Genomic DNA, 14,439 nt, shown 5'->3' with positions numbered 1-14,439 from the left:
AGTTGCATGATTAACTGGTATGCCATGTATGGTGATATGTATGGTGATATGCGAACTACTTGTTCATTACTTGAATGATGTGTGAGAAGAATCCGTGATCCATGTGTAACTGACTGTCTTTGGTAACCACAGTAGGGTATGGTTGGCCAACTTGGAACGGGTAATATAGCTAAACATACCGAGCAAATCAAAGGTGAGTTCACTGCTCTTTTTCCAAGCATGCGTCCCGGGGAGGGACATCTGGTAAACGTTCCGGGGAGGAATGTCGGGTTTTTGGGATGTTGGTTAATACACTCATATCTATCACCTAAGTCCCTTCTACCGATTGTTGCCGGGGAGGCAACGGGGTATTAGCTAATAGCACTATTTAGGTTTGGCAACCTCACACCGCACCGGGGAGGTCAGGAGTGAACTAATGATCCCAATCTTGACCATTGCTTTGATAGAGGCATTGGGGTTTAGGCAAATAATCTGGAGCCATCAGCGGTAATCGAGTTATTAACGACATCAAATCATTGAAATGTTTTATACTCATATCTGGTAACTAAAACGTGTTAACAAACTTTGAACTCACCAGTGTCGCCTGACACACTTGTCTGCATGCTTGCAGGTCTATAGGGTTATATCATTGGAACCTGCTGTCTGGGAGGCTGGAATGGTCATGGGTCGAAGTATACGGAATCGCAAGACAAGTCTAATGGTTTTCGTACATGTGGTTTATGAAACACTTAATAAATGATTTATGCTTCCGCTGTATACAATGAATTACATTTAACGTTTTCTAACACTTTATGATAATGAATGAAAGTTTTTATTTAATTATAGTTATGAGTTCAGAATGATTGGTGGCTAGATCCTGGTACGTCACACGTCCCGCGGAGTTTCCACAAGTGGTATTTTGGGGGTGTGACATGTTTAAACTCCAACATGTTTAAGAATAAATTTCATTGTCGTTACAGGTAAACTGATTTTGTATTGTGTTGACAAGATCATTTTATGTTATAGGAAAGAGAAAGAGATGTGTTAAGAATCTCTGAGCCACCATAGCTAACGTCGAAATTGTCGGTGAACTTTGTCTCATCCAGTAAGTGAGGATAAACGATGGTCACAATGGTGGCTGCATTACGGTTCCTACGATGATGATGTTTATGGGCTGAATGTTTGAAGCTTATTTGAGTGTTGTAATCATCGGAAGAATCAGGCCCCACTACCTCGGTGTCATATCAGCCGTATCTCCTTTCTTTGCCGCCTTTTGGTAATATTCTTTTGCCAATTTGTTGAATTAGGTCATTTATTTTTTCGTATGAAGGGTATGCAGTTTCTTTTATGATTAAAGTAGATTGGTAATAATTTTCAGTTAGTGTTTTTTTTGTGTTTCATTCCAAATATTTTCTTATTTTGCTTCAGGCTACACGAATGTTGCAAATCTTTATTTTGAGATAGCCTATAGCAGCTAATAAATGCAATGCTTTCCATAGCCAGTGCAAGGTGCATTAGTTTTTCTTTCTTAAATTTCATACGTTTGGGCTTTGTTTCTCTACTCTTATATTGTTAATTTTTTCCCTTCGTGTAATAGTCTCTTTGTCAGGTAATTAATCATGTTTTTATACAGGCTTATCTTAGTGGAATAATTGTATACCTTTCTAATCATGATTTCAAGCAAGCCATGTTGCAACTACTGTTATCGGTAAGTTCACTTTTTATGTCTATAAACTTATGTATCAATTATTTTAGTGGTTGGGTAGCTTCGTTATTTCAATTATTTTAGAGGCAGTTATACAGGCTTATCTTAGTGGAATAATTGTATACCTTTCTAATCATGATTTCAAGGAAGCCATGTTGCAACTACTGTTATCGGTAAGTTCACTTTTCATGTCTATAAACTTATGTATCAATTATTTTAGTGGTTGGGTAGCTTGGTTATTTCAATTATTTTAGAGGCGGTTTCGTTTGAAGTTGATCGTCTTTTTACGGGTTGGCTTTGTTAGACAATCCTAAAGAACTTCTAATAATGAAATATTGATTTGTGTTTGCTTGGAGTAGAGCAACCACTAATATAGACAAATTGTTGAAGCAGGTGATATTTTGGATTGTTGATTCGCATGGTCAAGTCTTTGATATTGAGAATATTGTTTGCTATGGATTGCTAGTTGAAGGAAGAGATAGTGTTAAAAGCTTAATCAGTGATGTTATTAGGTTTTTACTTGCACCAACAGTTCGGTACATGATTTTGGGAGTTTTGTGTTAGTGACATAAATGGGTTGGGTAACGACTCAAAAATGATTCGGGTCAGTGGATATAAAGACACTTTTGGGCGATTTTCTATATGTTCAAACTTTTTGACCCGTTTAACTTTCAATTGATTTGTCCGTCATTTTGCTCATTTGACACGTTAGATTTCTAAAAAAGGTTACCTAATTTCTAACAAGATGGTTTGTGTGATAACTATTGAAGAAATTTTATCCGAACAAAAGAGGCGTTCATCTGGTTTTAAAAGGAACTGTCGGGACAAGCTAGACTGATTTTATCTAATTTCTAACAAGATGGTTTGCGTGACTGAGGTTTGCCATTAATTTGTGCCTAATTTGTTGTTTTCTTAATTCAGTGATGTTATGCTCATGATATGTTATTAGGTTTTTACTTGCACCAGCAGTTCGTTACATGATTTTGGGAGTTTTTGTGTTAGTGACATAAATGGGTTGGGTAACGAGTCAAAAATGATTCGGGTCAGTGGTTTTAGCTCCTTCACAAGTCGACTGATTTTAGCTCCTTAACAAATTGTTCTTATAAAAGCTCAAGGATGATTCTAATACTACCTGATCCAAGCAAGTCGACTGATTCGACAAGTTTGAGATTGATATTGTTCGGTCTGCTGTGGAGCTTGGAACCAGCCACTTAACCTTTATTAGTTATAGTTTGTTTTATTTTTAAATTTTTGGAGTACATATTCACGAACCATATTTTTTTTAATTTTGAAAAACAAAATGGGTTCGTAGGAGGTGAATCATGACGTCGTAGGAGGTGATGATTTGCTGTTATATCTACAGTCGGTTTTGCAAGAGGATGAAGACAATGAACCAAATCCATTTAAAAGTTTGTTTTGTGAACTATGAGCTGGTGTCCGGACAAACCGCGTGTGGCGGCGGTTCGTTGGCTGGGAATTTGGACGGTATTGATTCGATTCGTTACTATATTTCTAACTATAATGACCCGGTACGTTATTATTTTTATTATATTATTTATTGTATAGATTTTGTTTTTGTAATCTTGATATATTTGATTGGTTTGACATAACACTCAATCCAGATCGGGGGTCGAAATTTCCACCTCTATTTGCCTATATGTGCCTTTTAAGATCTGAAAATTATCTTCTCCAGGCATAGTTTGACTACATTGCTGCAAAACTTGGTGAATGTATTGCTAATGAAAGTGAAAATCTTTAGCTTCCTCCAATCAGACAAGATGAATACGCAGGTTAATATTATTTTTAACCCATTCTATTATGATAATATTGTTTAAAAAAGGGTCGAAAGTCGCAACATAACAACAGTTCAAACAAATTCCAAGCTTTAAGTGACAATGGTATAAAAAATATGAATATTTCGAGTTAGTTAATTTTGGTTAACCAATGGTACAAAAAATAACCGATGACTGATCTTCGGTTAATTTTGGTTCGGTTTCGTCGGTTTTTGGTTCGGTTTTTGCTCACGATGCTACAATTTAGTATTTTTGTTGCTCTAAAGTTTCGTTCTCGAATAAAGAATAGGTCAATACGTGTCTCTGACATATTTTTTCTTATTAGTAATTCTGATTGTTAGACCGATGGAGGTCCTTACCAGAACCGCAACAGTTACAGAGGGCATGAAAGAGGCAGAGGATCCGGGGTACTTTTTTCGAACTTCTTATTCATTTTAGTGTATTTTGTAAGAAAGGGTATAGTCGTCAATTCAGTTTATGGGTTCTTGACGATGCAGGGAACGAGTGAATTAACTAGGGATATAAAGACACTTTTGGGAGATTTTGTGTTAGTGACATAAATGGGTTGGCTAACGAGTCAAAATGATTCGGGTCAGTGGATATAAAGACACTTTTGGGCGATTTTTTATATGTTCAAACTTTTTGACCCGTTTAACTTTCAATTGATTTGTCCGTCATTTTGCTCATTTGACACGTAAGATTTCTAAAAAAGTTTACCTAATTTCTAACAAGATGGTTTGTGTGATAATTATTGACGAAAATTTATCTGAACATAAGAGGCGTTCATCCTGTTTTAAAAGGAACTGTCGGGACAAGCTGGACTGATTTTAGCTCCTTCACAAATTGTTCTTATAAACAAAGCTCAAGGATGATTCTGATACTACTTGATCCAAGCAAGTCGATTGATTCGGCAAGTTTGAGATTGATATTGTTCGGTCTGCTGTGGAACTTGGAACTAGCTGCTTAAACTTTATTGGTTATAGTTTGTTTTCTTTAATTTTTGGAGTACATATTCACGAACCATTTTTTTTTTTAATTTTGAAAAACAAAATGGGTTCGTAGGAGTTGAATGATGACGTCGTAGGAGGTTATGATTTGTTGTTATATCCAGAGTCGGTTTTACAAGAGGATGAAGACAATGAACCAAATCCATTTAAAAGTTTGTTTTGTAAACTATGAGCTGGTGTCCGGACATCTTTGCCGACAGATAGGAGCATTCGGTGGAACCGGTGAACTACACTTGCTTCTAGATAGATGTGTGGGACAGAGGGCTCGTGGTACCTGTTGCCCACCCTTCCTCCTCTGCTTTGAGAACCGTGTGAACGGAGAGTGGGCAGAAGGGAAGGAGGTCCTCATACGGAGTCGCACACTTACTTGAGTAGTGCGGGAGACTGGGGAATGGGTCGAGTAAAGTCCCCTGGGGCCGGAAAAATCACAGAGACGTACTGATACGATAGGGCTTTGATTGCTATTTCTTTTTTATTAGTGATTGTAAAGGAGGGCGCTTGGCTATGTTATAGAAAGGGAAGGCAGAGGGCGAAGAGAGGCGGCTCGGCAGGGAAGGAATGGGAAATCGTCAAAGATGACTTCTTTGTTGTCGAAACGAGGCCCCGGCGGAAAGTTTTCCGAAACCGAACTGAATGGAATTGTTACTTTTAAAAATGCTTTCTGAAAAGAAAGAAGGCCCATTTTCCCACGTAGTTCGTCGGTCAAACCAACAATTCTCTTCTCAAAATAATAGGGAGATCCTTTTCTAGTTAGACTTCTTACAATGAAAGATGGTACGCTTCGAAGGAGTTCCGGGAGCAAGAATCTCTTTCAAGTTCAACTAGTCGTGCTCAACGCGCGAATGACAAGCCATCGATCGCTGCTATAGTCACTTCACGGCGCCAGTTTTCGATTGAGACTTCGGGAGCTTTCCTATTCCAAGTGTTATTGTTGAATAGGAGAATCAAGCGACAGCGACCACTGAAGAGCGGGCTAGCGCTCCACTGAACAGCAAGCTAAAAGAGACTCTTGACCACTGAAGAGGTATTGATTCGATTCGTTACTATATTTCTAACTATAATGACCCGGTACGTTATTATTTTTATTATATTATTTATTGTATAGGTTTTGTTTTTGTAATCATGATATATTTGATTGGTTCGACATAACACTCAATCCAGATCGGGGGTCGAAATTGCTACCTCTATTTGCCTATATGTGCCTTTTAAGATCTAAAAATTATCTTCTCCGGGCACATTTTGACTACATTGCTGCAAAACTTGCTGAATGTATTACTGATGAAAGTGAAAAGCTTTGGCTTCCTCCAATCAGACAAAATGAATACGAAGGTTAATATTATTTTTAACCCATTCAATTATGATAATATTATTTGAAAAAGGTCGAAAGTCGCCCATGTGCATTTAAGGCTCATGCCTTGAAATTAGTATAAATTTTTGCAACACTAATTATTTTAGTATTCTGCGTTGACCCAACCTGACCCGTTTTGATGGGCACAAAACTATTTGTGTTGACCCGACCATTTTACCAAGAGTTTTATGATTGCATGTATTTTTGCCATCTTTTCTTCAGCCACCATTCACACCTTCCAACACAAAGAAACTTCAGGAGAAGTTTGTCAACTAAAAAGTGAAGTTGCTACCGTGGTTAAGTGGTGAAGCTCACTCTTTGCTTAAAAGGGTAAGTCACTTAGTCATGATTAACCTCTTACTATGCACGTTAATCGCTAGAACTATTTAAACTTCATGTGTTTGTATACGACAGTTGTTGCAAAAGGACCCGACGCTAAGGCTTGGAAGCTAGACTCGAGGTTGTCATGATATCAAAAATCATAAATGGGTCAAGGAAATAACAAGTGAATCTTAAAGAAAAACTGGTTTCAAGATGGGTATAAATTTCAAAGCGGACTAGACTAACTTTATCAACACCAGAGATGGACAACAGATTTCTACTCAGGTTAGGGTATCCCCTATTTTAATCAAGTCAATGTACGCATCAAGTTCAAAAAGAAGAACTGTTTGTTGGAAAATATTTTTTTTGAAAGTAAAATATTTGGTTTTGTTTGAATGGGTAGTTAATAAGGCCATAGGCGATGGTTGGTATGGTTTAGGATTTGGAGAGTGAGATCTTACAGTGGACATGTGGAGTTATATATGCAATTTGTTTAGTCCAGAGTAGTGAACAATTGGGCGTATGACATAAATGGTAAAATCAAGTTAGAAGATGTTGGATTTGACTGGTAAATCCATTCAAGAGGTACATAAATGTTAAGAGCAAGCAAAATAGATGGGTTGGGTAACAGACTAACAGGTTAAAATGAGTTTGCGTCAATACGGCTAAACTTTTGGTCTGGGCTGAAGTGAGAATTATGAGTTTTATACATTTGTTTATCCCTTCGTTTTAGATAAGTTAAACTTTTGGCATTTTCTTTTCATTAGGTATGTTTATTTTTATTATTTTCATAAAAAATAACCATATCCTTAATATTTTACCTTTTGTATGATATTATTCTTTTTTCTCTAAATATCATCTCTGTTATATAACGAGTCCCTCCTCACTATGCTTCAAATACTCATTAGGTATGTTATTTGTCTATTATTTCATTATCTTCAAAGTTCACTTATATTTAAGACTTGGGAAACCTGTAACCGTAGATTTGAGAGGCAAAGTATACGAGTATGTATGTTTTTATTTTTGTAAGTATTATAAATTTCTGTGTTCAAGTGGATTGTAAACCTGCCAACATATTTACTAATGCAAGTCGTAAAAGTAACACCCCAAAGAGCCACGAATTGCCTGATTTTTTTTTCATTCTTATATATAATAAGTATCATAAGTTAAGAATAATTATGAATTTATTATTTTTGAAATAGTTCTTTTACTGTTTGTGTTTACTTAAAGGTTAGATGGGCTCTCGAGTGGAAACAGGCGCTGGCCTAGGATGAAGTTGAGGATGAGGTGATCTAATTTTGGGGCTGCTGCATATTACGCATCTTAAGGACGAGTTGGATAGGTTGGGTTGGCTGTATTGATGAGTGTTGGCGGAGTTCACATTAAAACAAATCAGATTTTATTTTCCTAGGGGTCCAAATAATAATACGGGTCATAACGGGTTCTACTGGAATAAGATTGCAATTCCAAAAGTTAGTTGTTTTGTTCAGATAGTGGTCAACGCCAACATTCCAACGGCTATGGACCTTGTGGCGAGGGCCGTTGAGATGGGAAATGTCCCATGTATGGTATACGGGAGGAGACTGCAGATCATTTACTTGCAGGTTGTATAAGTGCTATAGCGATATGTTGGAGCGTGCTCTTAAAATGAACAAACCAGCAAAGGAGAACCCTATTATCTATGTGTTTTTCTTAATGACCATTTGGAAGATGTGTATGTGTCGAAATGACAAGGTGTTTAGAGGAAAAGTATGTCCTGATGCAAAAGTTTTGTTAGAGGAAAAGTCTATTCTTGATGACCATTTGGAAGATGCGGACGCATCAAAGTGCGGGTCTGTCCTTGAATAGCTGGAGCAATTTTGATGTTGGTTTGTGACGTCCCTGCGGGTTTTAACATTATTATTATTTTTTGGGGTTATGTACGTTTATTTTTGTGTTTTTTGGGGTTGTATGCTCTATCTTAGCTTCTAGCTAAGATGGAGTTTGTGAGGTTCTTAAATCAATTTGTCTCCTTTGATTGGGCAAAAATAATGTTATAAAGTTTTATGTTTGTTATTAATTATTAATTAATTAATTCTAAATGTATATATTTTATTTGTTCACCCTCCTAAGACTCTAACTTAGCTTTGCTATTGGTGGGATATACTGAGTATGATGATGATATATTTTATTTGTTGTAAACAGTTGGTGAGTGGGGATTAGCAAGTGAGTGGGGATCAGCAAGCATGTGTTAAATTTTTTTGGAAAAGGGGTATACAAGCAACGTGACAAATGATAGTGTCAATTATAGTTGTAGAAGCCTCGATCTTAGCGACCTTGAGAATGCTATGATTGGTGCTTTTGCAGGTAATTATTTGATTGGTCTTCAATGTTATTTTATTTACAAGTAATTTGCTATTTTAAAAATTGGATCGAAGGTTGCCCCTTTTGGCTTTCACAAGTTTGATGTGTGTAGATGGACAGTTTTAACCCATTTACCTATGAATTGTCTAAAAATTTTAAAAGAACTATCGAATGAGTAAAGTTTAAAAATTTGTGTGAATTATCGAATGATAAAAAGTTTAAAAAGTGTCCAATTTTTTTAAAAAGAATTGTGGAATGAGTAAACTTTCAACCACTTGCTTTCACAAGCTTGATGTGTGGTGAGTGGCTTATTTATGTTTGTGAGTTATAATTTTACTTTAACTTTTTTTCCTTATTTAATGTGAAATATGTGATTTTACACACTTATGTATATTATATAATGGATTCTAAACACACCGGAGTGATTTAAGGTATTTTTTTTCTTAAAACTATATGAAAATGGTTTTGATATTATTGCCGGTTAAAATTTTGTTTATTTCTTCATCAAGGGTTAAAACACGAGATGGAGTAAAGCTACTAATACTTGACAACGATGATAAACCGACTAATAAAACAACTAACGTTATTTATAAAGAGATCTTCAGTGAGTTGTGATTTTTTTGTTCTATTCATGTATTTCAATTATTTCGTGTACTCTCTAACATTTTTGTTAATATCTCAACGTATATAAAATTATAATTTTTACTTCACAATTTTAAAGAACTTAGTTTTCATGTTTAGCCACCCTTATGTTATACGCGTACTTAGACTACTTTAGTAGTTTAGCTATATACAAATTTACACAACAAAGGTGGTCGAGTATGCTGTTTATTCTTCTTTCTTGTTCTATATCTTGGGAGATTATTCTTTAAATTAATACCCTGCGTTTCTTTATTTTGACTATCGTCTATCGCCACATGCTCCGAGTCAAAGTTCAATTGTCGTCTACATGATTTAGTGGGAGTTTCAACAATAGGTTTTGAAGATTTTACCTCTTCAGTTTTCGGTTGACTATCCAACTGATCAACAACCTTCTTCCTCACGTACTTTCGTTTACCATTAGGGCTTTTTTCAACACCAATTTCTTTCGGAACTTTTCTCGCATACTTTCTTTTTACGCGGTTTCCCTTCTCGAATCACTTTCAGGCGGTGTTTTTTCCGTCTTGCAGGTGTCTTTTGATTCGGTGTCTTGTTTAAGTCGATCCCTAATTCGTCACCCTCCTCACAAACTAAATGCTCTTTTTGTGTTGTTGAAACCGCTGAAGACGTCGAGTCCCCGATACAATGGTTATCACCATCTTCAATTCTTTGACTTTCATCTCTATCTTTTCGTTGAGTATCGGGAGTAATTGGAGCAAATGGCAATGAGCCCGTGATCCTAGACGAGACTGCATCGAGTTCGGATCTTGGTGGCGAGTTTAAGTCATAGCAGGAGCGGCATGGGACCGGAAATCCATCTATTAAAAAATAAACAATGATCCCAATCATTGTGATTTTTAATGGGGTTTTAATAATAAAAACCTATGTTTTAGCTTTATTACAGGAAAACAACTTTAAAATTGATATATAACTTTTATGCATAACTGTAACTATTTCAATGTCAAATGTATAAAATATGAAAATTCTTCACCTTTCTGACCGAATGTCGGATACGGTTGATTTCCAAGCATAGAACCACCTTGAGTAAATGAATTTTGAGCTGGTGTTTTATTTAAATCATGAACACTATTGCTTTGTGGTCGATTTTTGAACGGGTCACTTATCGGGCTTGCTTTGGGCCTCACTATAGCTGCCAAAAGACCATAGTCCCAATTTGCAGGGTCTTTCGAGGGGAAGTACGAGACCGGCGGTGAAGCTTGGTTAGAACCATGGTTAGGGTTCAGGTTATGGATTGTGTTTAGAACAGGAACCGAGTTTAAGATCGGGTTGAAGTTCTTATTTGGCGTACTAGGAAGGTTATGCATTGTGTTTGGAACAGGAGTTGAGTTTAAGATCGGGATGAAGTTCTTATTTGGCGTACTAGGAAGGTTATGCATTGTGTTTGGAACATGAGTGGAGTTTAAGATCGGGATGAAGCTCTTATTTGGTGTAGTAGGAAGATTATGCTTTGTGTTTGGAACGTGAGCCGAGTTTAAGATCGGGTTGAAGTTCTTATTTGGCGTACTAGGAAGGTTATGCATTGTGTTTGGAACGTGAGTGGAGTTTACGATCGGGTTGAAGTTCTTATTTGGTGTAGTAGGAAGATTATGCATTGTGTTTGGAACGTGAGCGGAATTTAAGATCGGGTTGAAGTTCTTATTTGGTGTAGTAGCGAGGTTATGCATTGTGTTTGGAACGTGAGCGGAGTTTAAGATCGGGTTGAAGTTCTTATTTGGTGTAGTAGGAAGGTTATGCTTTGTGTTTGGAACGTGAGCGGAGTTTAAGATCGGGTTGAAGTTCTTCTTTGGTGTAGTAGGAAGGTTATGCATTGTGTTTGGAACATGAGCGGAGTTTAAGATCGGGATGAAGCTCTTATTTGGTGTAGTAGGATGATTATGCTTTGTGTTTGGAACGTAAGCGGAGTTTAAGATCGGGTTGAAGTTCTTATTTGGCGTACTAGGAAGGTTATGCATTGTGTTTGGAACGTGAGCGGAGTTTAAGATCGAGTTGAAGTTCTTATTCGGTGTACTAGAAACCCGACTTTGACCTCCATTATTTTGATGATGGTCTTGCACCCAACCACCAAAAAGTCCCCCCCTTTAACCTGTTTTTCTACTTTTCCAAACCCTAATTTTAAGAAATACTCAAATCAATTGCAATTCAGATTCCAATTCAAGAACCCTAATCCCCAATCTCACTGAAACAATCCTCAAACACCTAAAATGTGCAATTCATTCAATAATAAACAATTGTTAAATTAAAAAAAAAACGGCAATTTCATAACAATCAAAACCTAAATAAACATGCAAGCAATTAATGCCAACAAAAAACTGATTAAAAATCAAAAAATTTGAAATGAGGGTTTTAATTTGGAGAAACAAATATAAAACCCCATGTAATTATTGAATCTGATCTGATGGAGCCTGAAAATGTGAATCACAGAGGATTAATAATTTGCAAAAAAAAAACAAGAAAGAATAAGGTGAAATCTTATCACAGGTGACGGTCAGCTGTCCGATCTTTAAAACTGTAATCACCGTCGGTGAAATTCGCCGGAGAACAAGTCAATGACCGAGAACTAAGTCTTTCTCTTTCTTGTTAAACCAAACAAGAGAGATATAAACAGGACATATATGTGTAGTAAATATAATATGATAATGTGTAATTGTGAATATATTTCTGTATTTATTCTTATTATTATATTTCCACACCATTTTGTGCATAAAGAGGTTGTACTTATTGCTTAGGGTAGTTTAAAAAAAAAATGCAATTTTCACTTTCCTAAAGGTTTTATTCTTTGAATTTTAACCCCAATGACTTTTTTAACTTTTTATCCAAAGTTTTTCATCTTTTGCGATTTTACCCCTATACTTTTTTATTTTCAATTTGGTCCCTCATACTTTTCATCTATCGCAAGTTTTTCGTCTTACGCTTCGTTCTAAATTTTGCGAGTCAACACGCTGCAACGTGCGTGTGGGGTTTAACGTTTTTCGTCTGTTTTTTCCCGTTTGACAATATTTTTCTCCGTTTGACAAGTTCGTCGCAACGTGCGGGTCCTAGATCGACTTAGTTATTATCTTCTGTGTTTTACGTTTATGTCTAATTTCTTCGCATTAACACGCCACAACGGGCGTGCGTGGTTCAACGTTTTTACGTTGGTTTTTCGTTCAGTGTTATTTTTTACTTTTTAATTTTATTTTTTCGAGCTTTTCTGATGTTGGTGGTCGCTGACGTTGGCGTGACATTATGCTACTTGGCACGATTTTACGAACGTTTTTAACCTATTAATTTTTTTACTAATACTTTATTTGAAGTTTACCACTAATTCTAAATAAAAACCAATTTTAAAAGAAGTAAAATGACTAAAAAGCCCTCACATGCAGAGCATGTGAGGTAACTTAACTGAGTTTTCAGACGGCGTTAGTTGTAAAAGTTACAGAATGTAACATAACATGAACATAAAGGTTGGGATTTTGCCGATTTCATAGTGAAAGGTATAAAGTGCAGTTTAGGCATAACATAAAGGTTGATTTATGCAATTTAGTCTAAGTAAAATTATTTTTTTACGTGCATATTTTTATATACGTGTTGGTATAAATTCGATTTGCTCTACGTTTTGACGTAAACTTTTTCTGGAAACGGGTCAGATCATTTATAATACGTTTTCGTTTAAAAAAACATTTTTACGTGCATATTTTTAGGTGCATTTTAGTATAAATTCGAGTTGGTGTATGTCTTGTCGTAAACTTTTTTGGGAAACGAGCAAGGTCAAATATAATATGTTTTCGTGGTAATTTTATGAATGTTTTGTAAATTTTGTTTCGAACCGACTAGAGTCAAATTGTGGTTTCTTTTTTCCCTTTTTCCAAAAGATCTAATTAATCTCTTTTGATTATATGTGTCAACTTTTCCCGTTATACACGTTACATTTTCTATGTATGACTCGAGGCACATATAATACATTATTATTGTACGGTAATACGGTATAAATTCGATTTATTTTATGTTTTGATCTAATCGCGATTCTTATATAGGTTACATTGAGTTCAATCAGATATGTCGAAACACATGCTTTCATATGGTCAACGCATCACATAATGTTTGAACTAATTCATTCGACGTTTGCGATGTACCCGCGCCGCAACGCGCGCGGGTCTTATTGCTAGTTATATTAAAAAATCAATATTTTGTGTATGACCCGCCGAACCGGTCAGTAGTCACCGGAATGTTATGTACCTAGCTAATGATGGCTCATTCATGCACGAATCAGTAGGGTGATTTTGGATGTTTCATGCATTCCATGAAATTTATTAGTTTATTTACTTTAGTTTATATGTTTTATTTCTACTTATTTTAAATAGTCATGTGGTCAAATAAAGGAAGTGGTGGAGGATGCTCCACAATTTTCATGTCTCGTATTTTTAGGTTAGTGGGTTAGTAATTAGTTATTGTTTTTGTTTCTATAAGTATCATTGTTGAGTTAATGAAGATTATGAATGAAAAATATTAAAAGGAGGGTTATCTCAAATTCTTGTTTCCTACTATTTTCTTTTGAGCTTAATCCACTCAACGGATTATTTATCTATCAACCGATTGGTTCATATTACGGAAGTTCTGATCGGCGATCTGGGTATTGCAGGTGGTGTTTTAAAGTTTATTGCTTGTTTCTAAAAAAATAAATTTTATAATGGGGACGGTACGATTGCGGGGAGTGGGATCGGGGAGGGGGGTTGCCGATCGGTGAATCATTTTCGGTGGTGGATTGGTGAGTGGGGAGTAGGAGAGAAGAGGTGGAATCGGTGAGTATTCACTGAAGGTGAAGAAAGGATGGAGAAGAGAGAGAGGAGAGAGATAACCAATCAAATTTTTTATTTGTTTAATTGAGTGGATGTTTGAATCATTCCTAGTGTTTGAGTAGAAAATGGGGAATGAAGGGGGAGTTCACATGGCATGTGTAACGCCCTGCTTTTTCATACTTTCCATAATTAGAAAGCTCGCCTTATAATGCTATTTTTGGAAATCTTGTATTATTGTAGTCGTCTTTTCGTTGTAAAATCCGAGACTTGGATCATAAATGAAATTCGTATTTCTTTAAATTCACCATCTACATATTCATACATGTTCATACGTTCGAATTCATTGTACATCGAATCCTTATTTGTAATTCATACTTATACTTATTCACGATGCATGTCCATGCTTGTCCTTAAATTGTTGATACCTAAAAACCCCTAATAATATGCTTATTTATACAACGGTTAATCATCTAATATGTGACATATACTTGTCACTTACAAACATGTT

General features: G+C 35.9%; 1 protein-coding gene and 1 long non-coding RNA gene across 2 annotated transcripts; one reads left to right on the top strand and one right to left on the bottom strand.

Moving 5' to 3' along the window:
* Positions 1 to 1,133: 1,133 nt before the first annotated feature.
* Positions 1,134 to 1,674, top strand: LOC110938896. Its single transcript, XR_002591797.2, has 3 exons — positions 1,134 to 1,255; positions 1,408 to 1,488; positions 1,613 to 1,674. It is a non-coding gene; the product is annotated as an uncharacterized LOC110938896 (long non-coding RNA).
* A 7,506-nt stretch (positions 1,675 to 9,180) lies between these two features.
* LOC110874769 (sialidase) lies at positions 9,181 to 11,765 on the bottom strand. The gene is made up of 2 exons (XM_022123212.2): positions 10,127 to 11,765; positions 9,181 to 9,953 (listed from the first exon to the last, which is right to left on the bottom strand). Exons 1-2 carry the CDS (start codon positions 11,106 to 11,108, stop codon positions 9,568 to 9,570), a joined length of 1,368 nt encoding a protein of 455 aa, XP_021978904.1. The 5' UTR covers positions 11,109 to 11,765; the 3' UTR covers positions 9,181 to 9,567.
* Between the last annotated feature and the right edge of the window lie 2,674 nt (positions 11,766 to 14,439).

Source organism: Helianthus annuus, chromosome 1, assembly GCF_002127325.2.
Source record: "Helianthus annuus cultivar XRQ/B chromosome 1, HanXRQr2.0-SUNRISE, whole genome shotgun sequence".
Lineage (NCBI taxonomy): Eukaryota > Viridiplantae > Streptophyta > Magnoliopsida > Asterales > Asteraceae > Helianthus > Helianthus annuus.
The sequence above is the reverse complement of the archived record's forward strand: the minus strand, read 5'-3'. Positions and strand labels throughout refer to the sequence as shown.